The sequence below is a fragment of the Saccoglossus kowalevskii genome, chromosome 15 (genome assembly GCF_978046115.1).
Source record: "Saccoglossus kowalevskii chromosome 15, keSacKowa6.1, whole genome shotgun sequence".
NCBI lineage: Eukaryota > Metazoa > Hemichordata > Enteropneusta > Harrimaniidae > Saccoglossus > Saccoglossus kowalevskii.
Window position 1 is genome coordinate 20,695,502 of NC_140655.1, and position 20,597 is coordinate 20,716,098.

At 35.6% G+C, this 20,597-nt stretch overlaps 1 protein-coding gene and 1 pseudogene across 1 annotated transcript in view; one reads left to right on the forward strand and one right to left on the reverse strand.

Annotated features, from left to right (window-relative positions):
• Nucleotides 1–3,526: 3,526 nt before the first annotated feature.
• Nucleotides 3,527–7,691, reverse strand: LOC146734057 (uncharacterized; annotated as a pseudogene).
• Nucleotides 7,692–8,201: 510 nt separating this feature from the next.
• The window catches only part of LOC144356193 (uncharacterized), a 28,868-nt gene continuing 16,472 nt past the window's right edge, over nucleotides 8,202–20,597 (forward strand). The window contains exons 1-2 of the mRNA XM_085508511.1: nucleotides 8,202–8,363; nucleotides 17,841–17,977. Coding sequence (XP_085364637.1) covers nucleotides 8,316–8,363; nucleotides 17,841–17,977 — 185 coding nt within the window. The 5' untranslated portion in view covers nucleotides 8,202–8,315. The remainder of the gene's footprint in view (nucleotides 8,364–17,840; nucleotides 17,978–20,597) is intronic.

Below are 20,597 nucleotides of genomic sequence, written 5' to 3' on the forward strand. Positions count from 1 at the left end.
CAGTGTAACTTGGGATTTTTTAAAGCCGCCTAATCAAACTCTTTTGGAAAAATCAATATTTCACGATAATATCTTGTCAGAATACATGTATCGAGAACAACACGTGTGTTTACGATGTTTGAGAATACTAAGTTGTCATATGCTTGAAGTTAAGCTCTTTTAGTCTAATCGTACAAGTTGAAGGCCACTTCACACGTTTTTTATTTGTTTGTTTTTGTGTGTGGAAATTCACGCTTAATAAATTTAAGCACCACAATCGCCCTGTAGCATGCATTCGAATTTCGTGTAACACGTGTAAAGAAACTTTGTACTTTGCACACATTGTATGCGACCCACATCGAACTCGCGGCAGTGCATTGTCGTACATGAATTTCGTAACTTGCAATGATCATGTTAAAGAGAACACCAGTGGTTACTTTCAATAGTTCTTGAAAACACTTTTCCTCACCTCGTAACGATAGAAATTGTCAATTTAAAACTACCTTGCTGCTTATCAGAATGCCTTTTGACACCGTTTTAGAAAGGAAACGATTTTTGTCATTGCTTATGAATATTAATTTATGCAAATAAAACGTGATATGATGTGAAACCTGAAATCAAAGTACCTGTAAAATGCCCACCTACAAATTTATGCAGATGGTTTATCTCGCCCTGAAATGGACATTTGTAAAAAAATTAAATAATAATAATATTTGAAAAAAAAAGAATCAGAGTTGTAGCCACGCCCATTGTTGCTGCAGTCGACTGATTGGAGATGCTGAATTGGTCGGGTTACGGACATCGAGCTACCAAAACATCGATTTTTTGTTTTGCTTAACAACCAAATTTAGTAACTCAAATGTTAATTAACAGTTAACCGAATTTCAAGTTACGATACACGTAAAACGTTAACAAAAAAAATGTTTGGTTAACAGTTAATTAAAGTTTGAGTTACTAAATGTGTACGTTCAACGAAAACAAAAATGTATGTTGCCCGCAGCAAGTTACAATTTGGGCGTGGTTTCTAAGATATGGGCATGGTGATTATTGTAACTCGATGCTCGTAACTCGGTGTCCGTAACCTGAACAATTCAGCATCTCCTTCAATTGACTGATTCTGGCTTTCCGACTTCTCCCGAAGTGAAGCTGCACCGTCAAACGTCAGAATAAAACTCGTCGGACTTAATGGATTCTCGTTGTGAAATTATTGATGGCAGACAGCAACTTTGAAATTCATTTTTTTATTAAAATATTTATTTTGTGCTATAAAAACTATGATGCTAATCAAATACCAATAAGTGATTTTAGACATCGGGGTAGCAAGCGTTTCACAGACAAGGTCTCATGCCACTAATCAATCAACGACCGTTGCAAGAACCAATGAATTTTTTTTAATATTTTTTTTTTCAGGTTTGAGGGCGTGTATCACCTGGGTAAAAGTATAGTCTGGTTCCCTGCCCAAGTTTTCACCGCTGAGGGCTCAAAGAAAAACAAGGTCAGGTACGGGCCGACATCTTGGTCAGATTTCTGGCCAAAATGGATGACAGACACATGATGGTCACATGGTTACTTCGCAACAAACAAAATGGCTGCCTCCACTGTGACATGTACGCCGGTCAAGATAAGTAATTCATCTCAAGCGTGTTTTGTTTGTAGTACAGTGGGGACACGAACAAAAAAAATCCACGAAGGTACCGGGAAACATAACTTGAAGTTGTTGTTGTCGAAATATGGCGAAGTAGAGGTGATTGAGGGTTTGATTTGTAGGAATTGTGAACGCCATTTGTTGACACTAGATCGTCAGGTGAATGAATTTCGAGAGAAATGCCAAACTTCGAGCAGACTAAATTCGAATGTGAAGCGATGTGCGAGATCTCCATTGGTTGCTGAAGGAAAAAGCTTTAAGAAACACTCCAATTTGTCAAGTTGTAAGATCACCGAAATCACTGACAGTGTTGAAATAAGATGTGCAGAAGAATGTCCAACTCCATGTTTGTTTACATTTTATACGGGGAGCGTGACATAAAACTGTCGTCTTCACGGCAACAAAACAGCAGGTGGCCTGGTTGCGTCAGATTTCTTGAACGCGCTCGTAGTTTGTTTTAAAATTGGGTCAAGTCTCAGACTAGTACGAAACCTTTACTCTAATCTCGGGAAAACGATATATTTATTCAGTTACCGGTGATACACACTTCGAACCCAGTTTTAAAACGTTGAAAAATTATTCAAACAAATCGACCACTTCGGAAACATATTTTCTATATTTATTCAATCAATTGGCCCACCCCCAAAAATATTTATTTTTACATGGCCGAATTGATTGAGTTTTTACGGTACAATGTAATTCCCAGGGGACACTTAATTATAATAACTTATTTTGGTGAATATTTGTTCATCCAAACAATTCATATTTCTCTTTTCAAAAGAATTTGATTTTATATATAATGGTCAGCACATTTTGTGTGGCAAAACCCCATCACAAATATGGGTTCCAGGTCTTCAAGCGAGTCAGATTTCAGGGTTTTAGTGGTCCTATGCTATGTTATGCCACCATAAATAGTCTTTAACCCCTATGCTTATCTGATATCACATATTTAGTGTAATGTTTATAATGGCACTAAATTTCCTCTATGATATACTCGACCTCAGAAAATAAATTTACAAGTAATTTGTGTACCATATGTGTATTTGCTACATTAGAAGCGCACCTAAACCAAAATTTGAATTGTTTGTATACTGTAGTGTTAGAGTATCAATTATTTTTGCCAGACAGACCTTGACATGTAGTTAAGAGCATGCGCTTCTAATGTAACAAATACAGTACATCTAAGTATGAGTGAGTGGTCATGTTCACTGGATTTATAAATTAGAAACTGCAACATTTATGCGCATCACAGCCATAGAGTGCCATGTAAAAATCAAAATGTTATTGGCCCAAATGACACTAATGCTGTGACACTGATTTAAATGCATCAGCAATTTTACAAATGTGGGCTTCATAGTGTGACAATTTCCAGGGTTACATCTTTCCACCACTGTGAATATTACATATGCAAGTAAGACAGCACAATGTTTTTTTTAAGTTAAAGATAATCATTTATTATATACATGTTTCACTGCAAGTTTGGTACATACCACATAAAATATTTGTAAATAAACATCCCTGTCTCATCAATTTAGTAATTGTGTCATTGGTATTTTTCGACCCAAAGAAAGCTTCAAAAGGGCTCCCACATATTGTGAACAATCGTATTGGACAGACATCAAGAAATGTGTGCAGAGTTGCATGAACCTAATTGCACATTGCACAAGAGTTGTTACAAGAGTGAGGTTGACTTGATTGCATTAACAAACAAGTCATGCACAGCACAGTCCTTGTGAATTACCAACTTGTATGCTGTGTATCAGCACTTAGATATGCATATGTATAGAAATTAATTGCTGCAGGCTGGCATATCCAAATTATATATACATTTGTAAAACAAGCAGTCTATCGGTTGATACAGCTCTGCTGTATTGTGAAATGTACCAGCTTAACACATTTGAAATATAGCTGCAAGCAGCGATCAACTAGTTTCGTACCTATGGCAGCATTGGTACAGGGCTGTAATACACCAAATTTAGTTCAAGGGGTCTTGAAAAAAACTATATCACACCACCCTCTTCTCCCCCTCCAAATATAAGTCCCTTTAAAAACTTTAAAACATTCGATTGGGACTCTTACTCATCACACCAATTTTGGTTCAAATCGGTCACATGGCCTTGGAGTTAAATGAATTCATACCCCCCCCCCCAAAAAAAAAAAAAAAAAACTGCTATTAGGACACCCGCAGGGGTACTCTTTGTCATCACACCAAATTTGGTCCAAATCGGTCAAGGGGTTTTGGAGTAAAACGCAAATATATAAAAATCACACACCCCCTCCCCTCAAAATTGACCCTCTCAGAAAAGTAACACCATTATAACATTCACTAGGAGACTCTTTGTCACAACACCAAAATTGGTCAAGGAGTCTTGGAGTAAAATGCAAACGGTTAATGAGTGAGGGCGCTTGATTTATGAAAGGGGTCTATGTGCCATGAATTTATTGCTGTGAATCCTGTGCATCCAGGATATCAAATGGTCTAGCCCTAATCTAAATTGCAGTTGAGAGCAAGCATACAAATTGATATATATATATATATAGGACTTCAAGACACACAGATTCAAAACTTAGGTGAAATATATTGTCAAAGTAAGGTGTATCGCTGAAAACTGAGGGGGATTATGAACACTAAGGCACAGCGCTTAATTGATGTGTGTGATAAAATGTATCATACAAACACACATTTTTTTTCATGAACTAGAAATCATTGTCAAAGAGTATTGGACATCCAGTTGAAAACAGTATTGTTTTATCAATGTATTGCATGCCATTGTTTGAGCTCCCAATCAGTATATACATTGACAATATATAGAGTATCACTACATGCTAACAATAAGTGAGTTGCCATATTAAGGATAAATTAGTCTTTGGTCACTTTATTGAATATACGTAACAGTACTCCATCAACACATCCAACAAAGTGATCAACTTTCAGAATTTATCCTTATTTTTACAGCATGAAACCCTGCTCTAACAAAATGTCTCACTATTGTTTTGAATATGCATGTCTTGAAGCACCCATATTTACATATATATTAATTTGTATGCTTTCAACTGGAAGCAAACACATGAGCAAATAACATTTCCCCTCAGTTTCCAGTGAAAATTTGAGGTACATAACTATAAAGATTCTCCTCTTTCTACACTTGCAAAATAAGAGAAATTATATTATCAACATATTGATCCTCCAAATAAAAATCAGAAATCAAAAACTTGCGATTGGAGTATCTTGTATATTTTGAAGATATCTTCTCCGCTAAAGATGGTGTCCATCCTGTGACAACTGAAGGAGAAGGTGCATTACAGATGTTATTTTCAGCTTCAAAATACTGTAATAACACATCACATATTACCTGTGCTTTGTGATCATCAAAATCACTTTCATCAGCATCTGACTGTACATCAGATTCTGCTCCTGATGGCTGCTAACAGCCATCAGTTTCAGCTGGCTGCTAACAGCCCGCAACAATAGGATCTGATGTACAGCCTGATGATAATGAAACTGAGAATCACAGATGGTACAGTCACACAATAGCTTGCAATTGTCACAGCACTGATGTTTAATGATATAGTCCTTGGGAAATTCCTGACCAAAATGTGAGGCTAGTGACACTCTACGACATTCATCTGTTGTACAGTATTTCCTCATTTCCTCAGTCATGTCTTTCACATTGTGTGCTATGTCAGATGCATTGTAGTACAAAATAGCCTCAGATTCTTCCCCATCTCTCCCACATCTGCCAACTTCCTGAATGTATGCTAATGAACAAATGAGAATTGTATTTAACATTTAAGTAGCTTCACTACAAGTTACAAAAATAGTGCAATATGGTACTGGACTGTATTTGCTGTATTACTAGAGCATATGCATAGGTAAATGACATGATAATATATCTCTATACAGTACAGGAAAAGTTTAGTTTATTGTACACTTCTATTGAAGATGCACTTCTCATATTGAGCAAATGCGTATTTTCATGAGTTCTCTTGGGTGACTGACATCAATTGTTATATCCATTCTATGATCTAACCTGTGGCATTTCATCATAAAATAACTTTCCTAGCCATCATCGTCATCCAATAACTACACTCATGACAGGATTACAGGATTATTGGGACTTCAGATTCTCTTGAACCAACCAATTGCTTGTGGTCATTAAATAATCAAAACAAATAAAACATTCAAAATGTTGGCAACACTTACAAGCAGTATAATAATAAGATCATGCACACAATAAAGGAACTTGGTTTTACACATTGTATGTCAAATATGTACAATGCGCTCTGAAAATTCATGAATTTTGTGCGTAACATTGCATTACTACATTTAGACTGAACTACATGCATTTTAACATACTTTCCATTGTTCTTGGTACACCAGCATGGATAATTCGCCTGACTTGTTTTGGATCTGCACCCATCCCATATGCCTCAGTTGCAAATAACAATCTGATACCACAATTCATGGTCTGCATGCCATCGATCACCTCTTTCTTCATCTGCTTAATGATAAAAGTATGATATATAAATTGTCAATATGCAAGTTGATATGAAATAGCCAAATGGCTCAAGTTAATTGTTGTGGCAAAGGTAATGTAACAGAATATCATATGATAGTTAAATGACAGAGGTGCATTTATAGTAAAAAAAATGCACAAATTATTAATATACAGAACAGTATACAACAAATTTTGATGGCTTATCTGTTCTTGTGTTGGAGATAAACATCTAATATAGCAAATACAGTTAAAGGGGCACAGTCGCTATATCTTTTATACAAATTTGGCTTAAGTGTAAAGTGAACTGCATTCACCAATTTGATAAAGAACACACACTTATCACGTGTCTGATCTTTCAGTGTGTCATTTGATGAGGCAACAGCCACATTGTTTACCTAAATGTTATAGACAAAGCTGCTTATAAACCCGGAACAAATGATTTATATATATAACAATTAACAAATAAATATTCACTTTATTTTTGTATTGGTAAAACCATCAGAGGACCAATTTGTTATTTACTATACAACAACAAAAATAACATGCCATACCATACAGAATATGGAAAACAATCGTTAAACAGTAGAAGTCATATCCAAGTTAGTATTTATAGTTAACAAAATAACTTAAATTTACCTTGTTAGTGCATGAGGCATGGAATTGAGCCACCAGACCAGATATATCATCTATATCACCGTCAAAAGTTGGCATTAAGGACAATTCGTGAGCAAATCCACACCATTTAAGTGATGAGTAAACAATTGTTCGTGGAAAACATTCCTGTTTACTGCGCAATTCATCAATAAGTGGTTTGAAGATCTCCTTAAAAGACTCTTCAATTCTGTTGTTTGGAAGTCTTTTTGTCACATGGAACATTATGTTTGGTCTATCTATGCTGGCAGCGATAATAACAGGATTGGTAAGCAGAAGATGTGATGATATTTCTTGCTGTGTTCTTTTCGTACCGGTGGCCATAGGTCTTTCAGATTTCGATATTCCGGACGGAAATCACTTCCCCATTGTACTACACAGTGTGCTTCGTCAACAACAATATGAGATACCTTGTGTTGCCAAATGTCGCCACGAAATACGGCGAAGAGTTTCTTGGTCATTATGTGTTCTGGGTGAGACAGTATATACAAATACTCACAACTAATGAAACTGGACAAACTACAGTCAAACTCCGGATTTAACCGCACTGACCTTGCGCCGAGTCTACGAGACTGTTCTTCTATAATAGCATTCAATGGCGAGATCAAGATCACTGTCCTGGGACTGTGTGAAGCTGACATGTAGGGAAGGCACTCAAAAATCAGTGATTTTCCATAACCGGTAGGCAACAAGCCTATACAATCACTATCAGTGGATGCCTTCAAACAATCAACTTGCTTTGGTCTTAAATATGTGTAACATGAATGACTGTTTGCGTTTACATGTGCTAAAGCAATCTTTGTTTTCATAACAAACTCCATGTCCATGGAAGCCGCCATGTTGAATTGTCTCAGTGACGAATCAGATGTTCCGTACGTAACTACCAATAACCGCCTTGGATGTAATACCCCGTACCTGACCCTTTTCTAAAACCGCCCTCAGCGTTGAAATGGGGCAGGGAACCAGACTAGGTAAAAGTAGTCTGGTCCCCTACCCCAATTTCAACGCTGAGGGCGGTTAAGAAAATAGGCCCTCAGCGTTGAAATTGGGGCAGGGGACCAGACTAGGGTAAGAGGTGAGACTAACATGTGTTTTTTTGTTTATTACTTAGCGACTTTGTACCTGTGGGTTAATTCTGTATTTAATATTCTGTGTATTTGGAAATTCTATGTGTTTTTTCAGTTTTGTTTACCTGAGATTTGCAAGAATTTGAGCTGGCCAACATGTTAGTTTTTTTCATGTGGTTGCATGATTACTGGCATGTTGATTTCCCCATTTTTGAGCCTTGTTTTCGACTTTGTTTATCATTTTCATATAGCAATCTCGTCATATGTTAACAGTGTCGTCTACGGAGTTTCAATATTAGTGGTATGAGCCCTTTTAGGAACTCGAGAGGAACGGAAGTGAGAGCGCCTCCAGCGTTTGGAGTGTGGTTGCGCTTATTGGGGGAATCCCAGTTACTGTGTCGCCGGGCTGTGTCGTAGCATGGATGATCGGCCTATTTGGTGGCACATTGGCGAATTTATTATTTCAATAACAGCATGAAGTTAAGGTTATTTGTCACAGTGATACTAGCTACACTATTACAGGTTGGTATGTAGTTTGTTCTGAGTGTAACGACGCGGTTTCGTATAATCACAGTCCCTCAAGACCTGTGGTATAATCGATGCAAACTTACAGAGACTATTTTTACCGTGTCGTTGTACGGCGTGACCTTATTCCGTGGACTGATTTTCATTACACATGACGAAAAACTTAACCACTGTGAATGCTGACTACTGATCGACAACCACATCATGATGTGCGTTAAGACGCGAGCCACGTCCAGTCGTCAACTGGCGTGCAACTTTATATTTAGATCAAATTTGTATTTTGCCAATGGCCACCCACAGCAGTATTTCACTGCACATACATTACCAATAGAAAAATTGAGATGCCAGGGTGGAGGAAAGAGTATGAACTCTATGTTCTTATCATTTCAAGGGAGTAAGGTAAAAGTGTTAAATCAGGGATGCATTCTGTTTTGAAAGATTTGTGGAATAATGTAAATGCATTAGTTGGCGATCCGTGGTACATCATGGTCATTTTACAATGTAATATATCTCATCCTTACAATTAATTAAATAAAAATTTAGTATATTAGTCATTTTTTTGATTGGATGTTAACATAACTCTGTGCTATGGTGTTGGTGATATATGAATTGGGTGCCATAGGATGGTACTTGACGGCCAACCAACCTAATCAAAATTGGGTGCCATAGGATGGTACTTGACGGCCAACCAACCTAATCAAAAATATGTATTTTGCATTGTACAAGGGCAAAATAAGTTATTAGGAAATTAGAATATTAGGATATAAGCACCAGCTGTTTTAGACGCTTGCGCATTGGCCGATCCTGTCAAATCTCGTCATCTGCATGTTTGGGGGGGCGTATCTGGTCGATGTGAAATTGCCTCAGCCATCGTGTAACGGAATTAACTGGTGTCTGTGTGAAAACCGTTGTAAAGTGGCAGTAAAATGAATTTGCGCGTTTTTTGTGCTGCCATTTTCTGAATGATTAGGAGTAGCAATGGAAGCCGACCATTTAATTGATAAAAATCTTGTCCAGAATATGATTTTAAATGGCCGAACTTATAGAGAAATCAGTCTCGTATTGGAAAACATGTTTCTGGGAAGGAGAGGTATCCAGGTGGCGCGGCGAGTAGATTTCCTCCCCAGGACGTCGAGTTGGGCGTCGGTACCGAAAGGAGGCGGTGAATATGGTGTCAAGCGACCAACATAGTAAACGAAACTTAAAACTCGCGATACTGGTGCAGATGACTATGGGCCAACAACCATGAAAAGTAAGTGGCAGGATTTTGGTGTTGCACGTTTAGCACAGAAAAAAAGACACGCCCTCAGTTGGACAACCAATCATTTTACGTAAAATGCCATATGTTAATTCACGGAAATTTAAACACACTGATACTGATAATGAATTAAAAATTTGCCAAAAAATACTAAATTTGTTATCCCATGGAAATAATTGAAATCCAAATATTCGGTAATATATTAAGTTTTGCGTTGCATGCATACGATTGAAATATCATAGAATGGGCCTAATATACTAATGTTGTATTTATTCATTTGTAAGAACGAGTTTACATCCTGGAATGGCCACGATGTACCACGGATCGTTGGCCGGCCTGTTTTTTATGTGGATATTAGTAGAATAATATGAGGTTATTGCGAGGATAGTGCAAAATAAACATGAATTTAAATCAGTACAGTGAAAGTATCAATCGTTGCACAGCATAAATCGATGTGACTGCACACTTTCTGTGTGTCCTAGTAATAACCTTATTATATACATTTTTTCTTCCCAGGAATATATCATGGGAATGCTGAAATCCAATCCAAATCTAAAATGTTTGGAAGAGATTTAGCGAACTTCATTGTGTGGGGTCCGGTCAAACCCTGCATGCAGCCATGTTTTTTTTTATTTTTAGAGGACGCTTATGTGCATAATCGCTCCATATTTGGAATTTGCATTTGCCAATATGGTAGGATGAAAATATTCAGTGCAATACTGCAAAATTACGGCATATTGTGACTTGTTATGGTGACAGATGTATAATAATAATTATTAGAATATTATTTAATTTTATATTCTACGTAATTAATATACACACAAACTGAATACTGCACCATTATATCTATACTTAATTCTTTACTAAATGAAAAGAGAAATTCTTAAGTTATAGCGATGTATATGAGAGATGCAAGAAATATTTGAAGCGGGTGAGTTGTCACCTACGCATGCGACAGGTGGCCATAGTGTGTCATTGTTTACAAACAAGCGTCCACCCATGAGCCTTTGCGTTTTTAGCGTGTGTTATTATCGCTTAGGACTCAATTCCCGCACATGCGCAGGTGACCACCCTCCTGCTTTAACAGTGCCACCACCGACGACAATTGCACTTTAATAATAATAATAATTTCATTTATTACACCATAATGAAAGTTAACATTTTAGGCTTTTATGTAATAAATTTTAGAAACAGTAATAAAAATAAAAAAAAAAAAAAAAAATTAAAGTTGGCTGCCCCATGTGAGGATCGAACTCATGACCTTCAGATTATGAGACTGACGTGCTCTGCCTACTGCGCTAACGAGGCAGTGATTGTGTGCACGATTGTGTTCTGCTATAAAAAGAGAAAGTCCGCTCAAGGACTATGAAATAAATTGGGTATGACACTTATAGTGCGTTTCTTTTTTTTGTTGTTGAAAAAAATGTGCATATTTATATTGTGAATAGTTACAAAAATTGACTTTGGTCTTCAAAGGGTCAAAAAGGTGAAAATCATGTATTAATGCATCAAAAAATTCAACATGAAGTACCAATTCATAAAATAATTTGAAGAAAATATAATAAATTAATCTTTATTATCTTTACTTTACAATAGTAGCAGGAAAGTTATGATGACTAATTTTTTTGCATTGAAAAAAAAGCTTGTTCACAGAAATGGACTCTTTATTAGTCCCCGTTCGGACGTAGTCCGAAAACGGGGACTTACGTTTTGCCCTGTGTGGGTGCGTGCGTCCATGATCACCTGTATCTCGAACATGCATGGACCGATTAAGTTCAAACTTCACTCATAGATCACACATTATATGGGACATATGCACATGCATTGTTTTCATGATCCGATTAACAATAGCCGAATAGCGGCCATTTTAAGGCCGAAAATGCATCAAAATTGCACATTTTCACCATTCCGGACCCGGATCTCAGTTATGCATGGACGGATTTTGTTCAAATTTGGTACATACATTAAACATAATAGGACCTTGATGCACGTAATTTTTTGTTGGATCTAGTTCGAAATGGCCGACTGGCGGCCATTTTGTTTTAAAGAATTCAGTTCTGGATCCGTATCCGAGACATGTCTGGATTGATCAAGTTCAAACTTCACACACACATGGTACATCATGTTACAAATAGACATGTGCATTTGTTTCATGATCCGCTTAACAATAGCTGAATGATGGCCATTTTAAGGCCGAAAATGCATCAAAATCACGTATTTTCACAATTCCGGAACTGGATCTCAGTCATGCATGGATGGATTTTGTTCAGATTTAGTACAATCTGTTGTTCATATGCAGGTGCATTTCAGATCAGACCACTGAAAGTGGTCTGAGATTTCGGTCATGATCTGCTTTGAATGTATATGTCACTCAAATATGAACGGAACGGGGACGTGTCATTTACAATAACTTGTTCAAGTTGTACCCCTAAATTTACCGCATACGCTGTATGAAATGGAAAGGAATTTCTTGAAAAAACTTCGGCGGTTTTTCTCCTAGATCATGATTAACATCCCATAGTGCATCACAGATGCAGATGATGGAAGAGTTAGTCTGATTGCAAGAAAGATTGAGAAAGATAAACAAATCAATGAACAATTAAAGTATGTCTTTATACTACAAATGGGAATATAGTTGCCATCAAAATGTGTCCAGTGAAATATATAAAAGGGAGATACTGAAGTCAGGAAAACAGGATTTACAAAATGCTTGGTAAAAAATCGTTTGTTATATTTTTCATTAATTCTTGGATTTGAATTGGCTGAACAAGATTCACAAACTCCACTGCTTGATGTGACATTGAGTTATTGCTTATTTGTTTATTAAAGGAAACGTCAAGCCAAACAACATAATGACCCCTCAAGAAAAAGCTTCACAAATGTAGGAGAATGCAATTTACAGTTTTTAGTCCCCGTTCGGACGCAGTTCGAAAACGGGGACTTATGTTTTGACCTCCGTGTGTGCGTGCGTGTGTCTGTGCGTGCGTCCAACCTGTATCTTAGAAATGCCTGGACCAATCACAATCAAACTTCACACATACATCATACATGATATTATACATATGCACGTCAATTTGTTTCACGATCTGATTCAAGATGGCCGAATGGCGGCCATTTTTGTGCTAAAAATCATCAAAAACAAGCATTTCTCAGCTGTTAACAGATGGATTTTGTTCAAACTTGGTATATACATTAGGCATTATAGGACCTTGATGCACATCATTTTGTTTTACGATCTGATTCAAGATGGCTGAATGGCGGCCATTTTTGTGCTGAAAAATCATCAAAATCAAGCATTTCTTGGCTGTTTACAGATGGATTTTGTTCAAACTTGGTATATACATTAGACATTATGGGACCTTGATGCAAATAATTTTGTTTTTTAGATATGATTCAAAATGGCCGACTAGCGGCCATTTTGTTTTAATGAATGTGGTTCTCGTGCCATATCTCTGACTTGCTTTCACTGATTATATTCAAATTTTAAATATTTATTATACATCATGTCATAGATAGACAGATATTATGGTTTGACGATCCTATTCAAAATGGCCAAATGGTGGCCATTTTTGTGCTAAAAAGTCATCAAATATCAAGCATTTATGGATGGATTTTGTTCAAACTTGGTACATATGTTAGACATTTCAGGTTCCTGATGCACATCATTTATTTTTCAGATCGGATTCAAAATGGCTGTCTGGCGGCCATTTTGTTTTAATGATTGGGCTTCTAGAGCCATATCTCTTAAATGCTTTGACTGATTATATTCAAATTTTATATATTCGTTATACATCATGTTATATATATATACATGTATTCAAAATGGCTGATTTTGAATGCTGTTCCAGAGCAATATCTCTCAATATGGACAAGTACATGCATGGCTTGTTTTATATTGCTTTTCATTCTCTAGATATTCAACTTTTCATCAGTATTTAGTAGTCAGCCATCTTGATTCTCAACCAAGTGATTATGGGTAGAGTATGACATCATAGAATATGTTGTCAGAAATTGCTGAAGAATCACGATGGTGGACTACATAAATTGATGAAAAGTTGAAAATCTAGAGAATGAAAAGTGATATAAAAAAACTGTAAATTGCATGTTCTTATATTTGTTGAGCTCTTTTATCTGGGAGTATTATGTTGTGAGCCTTGACTTTCCCTTTAATTTTAGGTTGTGCATGTACTAATACTATGCTGTCTATGTAGTTGTTTTTACTGCCTGATGCCTTGGTTACCAATCTGATTAAAATAAGATCCTAGTTTTGGCTTCTTTTTTTTATTTATATTTATTTTATTTTATTTTGATCTAGTATTTATATTTTGAAGTTTTGGTGATTGCGAAAGCCAACATGTGGCGATAGTTAAAAATATAAGTAACAAAAAACATAAAATGATACAAAATAATTAAAAAAATGCCATACAATACTTTAGATTTTAATCAGATTGCATTGGCTACAAAATGGGTGCAAGAGTATATTTGAATGGTGATGGTATAGGGAAGGTTAATTACATGGTGATGAAAAGAGTGAGTGCTAATTGAAATTTTTTTTTTCCGATTTTTTTTTTCAGAAATAGGGCGATGTGGTGCTTCATTTTATTTTTTTTTCAGTATTTGATGGGTAATCAATTAGTCAACGGAAAGTCCTGTGAAAAAAAAAAAAAATTTTCTTTTTTCAGTGGTGCGCACACTTTTTTTACGCTTAATAGTAGTACATGAGATTCTAAATAAAATTTTAGGTTTTTAACTCCCGTGTGCGAAGCACAAAATGAGTCTTTGCGGTTAGTGTGTCTGTATGTGTATGTGTCCGTCTGTTTCACTGATATCTCGAGAACCATACATCAGTTTTTGATGAAACTTGGTGCATAGATGCTCTGGGCTAATGCGCAGATTTGATTAGGTTTTGGTAAAATTTCATGCATATTAATTACCTAATTTGCATGATAATAAGCTAATTTTTAGCTGTTCAATGATTGTTCCATTGATATCTAAAGAACCACTTATTGGAATTTGATGAAACTTGGTACATAGATGCTCTGAACTAATGCTTGGTTTTGATTAGTCTTTGGTTAAAATTACCTAATTACTAATTACCTAATTTGCATAATGATTAGTCAATTTTGGGGTTTTCCACTGATACCTCAAGTACTAATCATCACATTTCAATGAAACTTGGTACATAGATGTCATAGGACACTGCACAGACCTGATAGTTTTTAGGGTAATGTCAGTGCATATTAATTACCCAATTTGCATAATTAATTAATTTTCAGCTTTTGATGTTTCAAGTAGTAAGCATTACCTTTCAATGAAACTTGGTACATAGATACTCAAGGACTATGCAGAGATTGATTGTTTTGGGATAAATATTTGTGCATATTAATTACCTAATTTACATAATTAGTTAATTTTCAGCTTTCAAGTACTACTTATCACATTGCAATGAAACTTGGTACATAGATCCTTTAGGACTATCCAGAGACCTGATTAGTTTTAGGGTAAATAATTGTGTATATTAATTACCTAATTTGCATAATTAATTAATATTCAGCTTTCACACTGATTTCTCAAGTACTAATCATCACATTTCAATGAAACTTTGTACATGGATGCTGTAGGACAATAGACAGACCTGGATATTTGTGGGTTAAAATCTGTACATATTAATTACTAATTTATATAATTAACCACTTTTAAGCTATCACACTGATATCTAAAGTACTAATTATTCCATTTCAATGAAACTTAGTGCAAAGATGCTCTAGGACAATGTACAAACCTGATTAGTTTGGGGTTAAAATCTGTTTATATTAATTCCCTAATAAGCATAATAATTAGTCCCCGTTTGGACGCAGTCCGAAAACGGGGACTTATGTTTTGCCCTGTGTGCGTCCGTCCGTCCGTGCGTCCGTGCGTCCGTCCGTCCGTCCGTGATCACCTGTATCTCGAACATGCATGGACCGATTAAGTTCAAACTTCACTCATACATCACACATTATATGGGACATATGCACATGCATTTTTTTCATGATCCGATTAACTATAGCCAAATAGCGGCCATTTTAAGGCCGAAAATGCATCAAAATCGCACATTTTCACCATTCCGGACCCGGATCTCAGTTATGCATGGACGGATTTTGTTCAAATTTGGTATGGCGGCCGCTTTAATGCCGAAAATGCATTGAAATCGCACATTTTCACCATTCCGGACCCGGATCTCAGTTATGCATGGACGGATTTCATTCAAATTTGGTACATACATTAAACATAATAGGACCTTGATGCACGTCATTTTTTTTTTCAGATCAAGTTCGAAATAGCCGACTGGCGGCCATTTTGTTTTAAAGAATTCAGTTCTGGATCCGTATCCGAGACATGTCTGGATTGATCAAGTTCAAACTTCACACACACAAGGTACATCATGTCACAAATATGTATGTGCATTTGTTTCATGATCTCATTAACGATAGCCAAATGGGGGCCGCTTTAAGGCCGAAAATGCATTGAAATCGCACATTTTCACCATTCCGGACCCGTATCTCAGTTATGCATGGATGGATTTTGTTCAAATTTGGTACATACATTAAACATAATAGGACCTTGATGCACGTCTTTTTTTTTTTCGGATCAAGTTCGAAATGGCCGACTGGCGGCCATTTTGTTAAAGAATTCAGTTCTGGATCCGTATCCAAGACATGTCTGGATTGATCAAGTTCAAACTTCACACACACATGGTACATCATGTCACAAATAGATATGTGCATTTGTTTCATGATCTGCTTAACAATAGCGGAATGATGGCCATTTTAAGGCCGAAAATGCATCAAAATCACGTATTTTCACAATTCCAGAACCGGGTCTCAGTCATGCATGGATGGATTTTGTTCAGATTTAGCACAATGTGTTGTACATATGCAGGTGCATTTCGGTCATGATCTGCTTTGAATGTATATGTCACTCAAATATGAACGGAATGGGGACGTGTCATTGACAATGACTTGTTTATAATTTTTTTTGGTTCCAATCACATTTCAATAAAACTTGTTACATAGATGGTCTCTTACATTGCGCAGACCACATTAGTTTTCCATTAAAATCTGTTCATATTAATTTTCTGATTTGCATTATTAGTTTTTTGGCTTTTCCATCACTATCTCTGACAAGTAATTTTGAATTATATTTAATGTGTCTCCAATACTCTCAGAACATGGAGTTCTTAGTAAGCTTTCTTTGATTTGTGTTTTGATCCAAAAATTCAACATGAATGTGTTGCATTTAAATGTATAAAAAAAAAATTCTCTCCTGACATTTTTTTTGTATACCCATCAAATGCATTTTAATGCACTATCCTGGTGTAAACCAGACTCGATCGAATTGCAGACCTTAACCAAGGTCCTTCGCATCGCATTCATTAGTGAATGAATCTGTGCCACCTCTCGGTACCTCAAGTGGTCCTCTCAACCTTTGATGACTATTTTTGGCATATTTGGTAAAAAGTTAAATTTTCGACTTCTTGTTGAAAACTGCAAGTTTCATGGCTTTGACATTATACATATATTTTATGATATTTTCTATTCTCTAATTGAAATATACATTGCTAACAGCGGAGGCTATCTCAGTCTAGAGGCTGCTTGTTTTATATTTCACTTTCAAAATCCATTTTTTTCAGAGGGGGATACGACATTGAAATATTTATACTTAATGAAAATTGACCATCATCAGATTGTGTATAGCACATTATTAACATTTTCACTACCAGATTTTCTCGCCTAAATTTTCTGCACTTTTTTCTTATAGTCCTCAGTATTTCTGAAAAATGAACCCTTATTTTGAAGCCAACAGACAAAATTTGAGTCATTTTTCAGTTTTTACTAAAAAAAATTGTCTATTTTTGTCCCAATACCCCCGGTATGTTGAAAGAAAATGCAGACTATAAACAGGAATATTTTGTGAATTTGCAATGAAAAGAGGGAACTGGTGGGAAAAAGGTTAAGAGTGGAAATATATACCCCAAAAATACTGTGATTGTCAAATCTGTTGTTCATATGTACTACGTTGCTATGATCTTTAGTTGTCCTGTTTTTTCATGGTTATAGTACACATAGATTTATGATATAATGTTTTTGATAATGTTGAACTAATAATGTAAGTATAACCAATTTCAGAATTATAGTAAATTTATTTAGCATACTATTTTTATTTTTAATCCACAGATCAATGTTGTCGCATCAAAGTGCTACAAAGGAAAGTCATCAGAGAAACGAACATTCCAGCACCGGGGTGTACGCTGTTACCTGTGCCCTCCGGGTACATACATGGTAAAGCCTTGTACACAGTCCTCAAGTACCAGGTGAGTGGGAACCCATTCAACATTATAACTGACGCTGGTCTACAATCTATTCACTTTCCGAGATCATGCTTTCAAATGCCATACATACTATGGCCAACTAACCAACAAATTAAATTCATTGTCAATTGTTAATCATAATTGCATTCCGTGACCAATTTTTTAGTACTTGGGCATTATAGGAAATATCTTGTAGACCTCAGAAAGGGAGTAGACTCTAAATTCTAGGCTACATTGCTACCTATTACTTTCAATCAAAAGAAAACTGTCTAACTGTTGTTTCGTCTGTCTGTTCATCCATTTGTGTGTCCATCCTGAATCATTTTTTTTTTTTCAACCTTGATAGAAATCAAGTCATAATAGTGTACATACTAGTATGCATACAAATTAGTTTTTCGTTTTAATGAATTTTGACCAACTGGGGTCATTATTGTTACTAAAACACTAAAAACATGTTATCAGCCATTTTTCAGGCAAGCTTGGCTGATTTTATTCAAACTTGAGATGGACATCACATATGATGAGTTACCGATGTTCACTATTGTATTTTTATTTTTATTAGTTAAATAGCCATCTGGCGGCCATGTTGTTATTTTCATGTCCGATTTTTACATTCTCTCAAAGATATGTCATATAATTTATACAAGAAACTATATGAATGCTTAACAAACTGTAAATGCATTTATTATTCACTGGGTTTTTATTTAAACTCTTTTCACTGATAAGGAAATTCTGCTAAATTGCGTCTATATGAACAAGTAAAATAATATTGAGTTCATTGTTGGTCTTCCAAATTTGTGCACTTGTGGTGAAACGAACCAAATATTGAAATTAAATGGCAGTGAAAATAAATGTATTTACAGTAATTATGTAATAATGTTAAATAATATATGATTTCAATACAATTATATTCTGAAGAGAAGGGTGTATTTTATTTGAGCTATATACACATGTGCTCAAATGTAACCAGTGTTTGGAATTTGTCAAAATAGTTTACCAGACAGGGCAGGTAACTTTAAAAAATTTACCAGCCTTGTTTATGTTTTCAATATTTCTAATCGGTTCATTGTATTTCATTCAATCAGTGTCACTGCAGTGATGACTTTCATTAAAGTCAGAAATACTTCACATACACTGTCTGCTCGTTGACAGTATCATAATCATCCATATGGATTCAGTTTTCCAAAATGGGACAATTTACCATATTCTTTTGGTTTTATCATACACCCTATTTGCCTTTTTAGAGTGAAATTTTTAGTCCCCGTTCGGACTTATATTTTGACCTCCGTGTGTGCCTGCATGCGTGTGTGCGTGCGTGTATGCGTGCGTGCGTCTATGCGTGTGTCCGGACCTGTATCTTAGAAATGTCTGGACCAATCACAATCAAACTTCACACATACATCATACCTGATATTATACATATGAACATCAATTTGTTTCACGATCTAATTCAAGATGGACGAATGGCAGCCATTTTTGTGCTAAAAATCATCAAAATCAAGCATTTTTCCGCTGTTTACAGATGGATTTTGTTCAAACTTAGTATATACATTAGACATTATGGGACCTTGATGCAAATAATTTTGTTTTTCAGATTAGATTCAAAATGGCTGACTGGCGGTCATTTTGTTTTGATGAATGTGGTTCTCGTGCCATATGTCTGACTTGCTTTCACTGATTATGTTCAAATTTTAAATATTCATTATACATCATGTCATAGATAGACAGATATATTGGTTTGACGATTCTATTCAAAATGGCCGAATGGTGGCCATTTTTGTGCTGAAAAATCATCAAATATCAAGCGTTTCTGGCATTTATGGATGGATTTCTTTCCAACTTGGTACATACATTAGACATTACAGGTACATCATTTTATTTTTCAAATCAGATTCAAAATGACTGTCTGGCGACCATTTTGCTTTAATGAATGGGTTCCAGACCCATATGTCTGACTTGTTTTGACTGATTATTTTCAAATTTTTAATATTCATTATACATCATGTCATAGATGTATGGATATATTGGTTTGACGATCCTTTTCAAAGTGGCCAAATGGTGGCTATTTTTGTGCTAACAAAATCATCAAATATCAAGCATTTCATGCATTTATGGATGGATTTTGTTCAAACTTATAACATACGTTACACATTACACGTTCCTGATGCACGTCATTTTATTTTTCAGATTGGAATTAAAAATGGCTGACTGGCGGCCATTTTGTTTTAATGATTGGGCTTCTGGATCCATATCTCTTAAATGCTTTGACTGATTATATTCAAATTTGATTTATTCGTTATACATCATGTTATATATATATATATATATATACATGTATTCAAATGGCTGATTTTGAATACTGTTCCAGAGCAATATCTCTCAATATGGACAAGCACTTGTTTGACGATCTGATACCAATGTCAATCATTTTAATGTTAAAAAATCATATTCCTGAAATGGTTATATTCCAGCTATATTACTATAAACAAAACTATATATCTTAAATTTAATAACTAACGGGGACTGTTCCATGCATGGCTTGTAATTTTTGCTTCTTTGCTGGAGGCTTGATTCTTCAAAACCGACTTAAGGTAGCGAGACTATTATTTGTGTTGAAAATTAC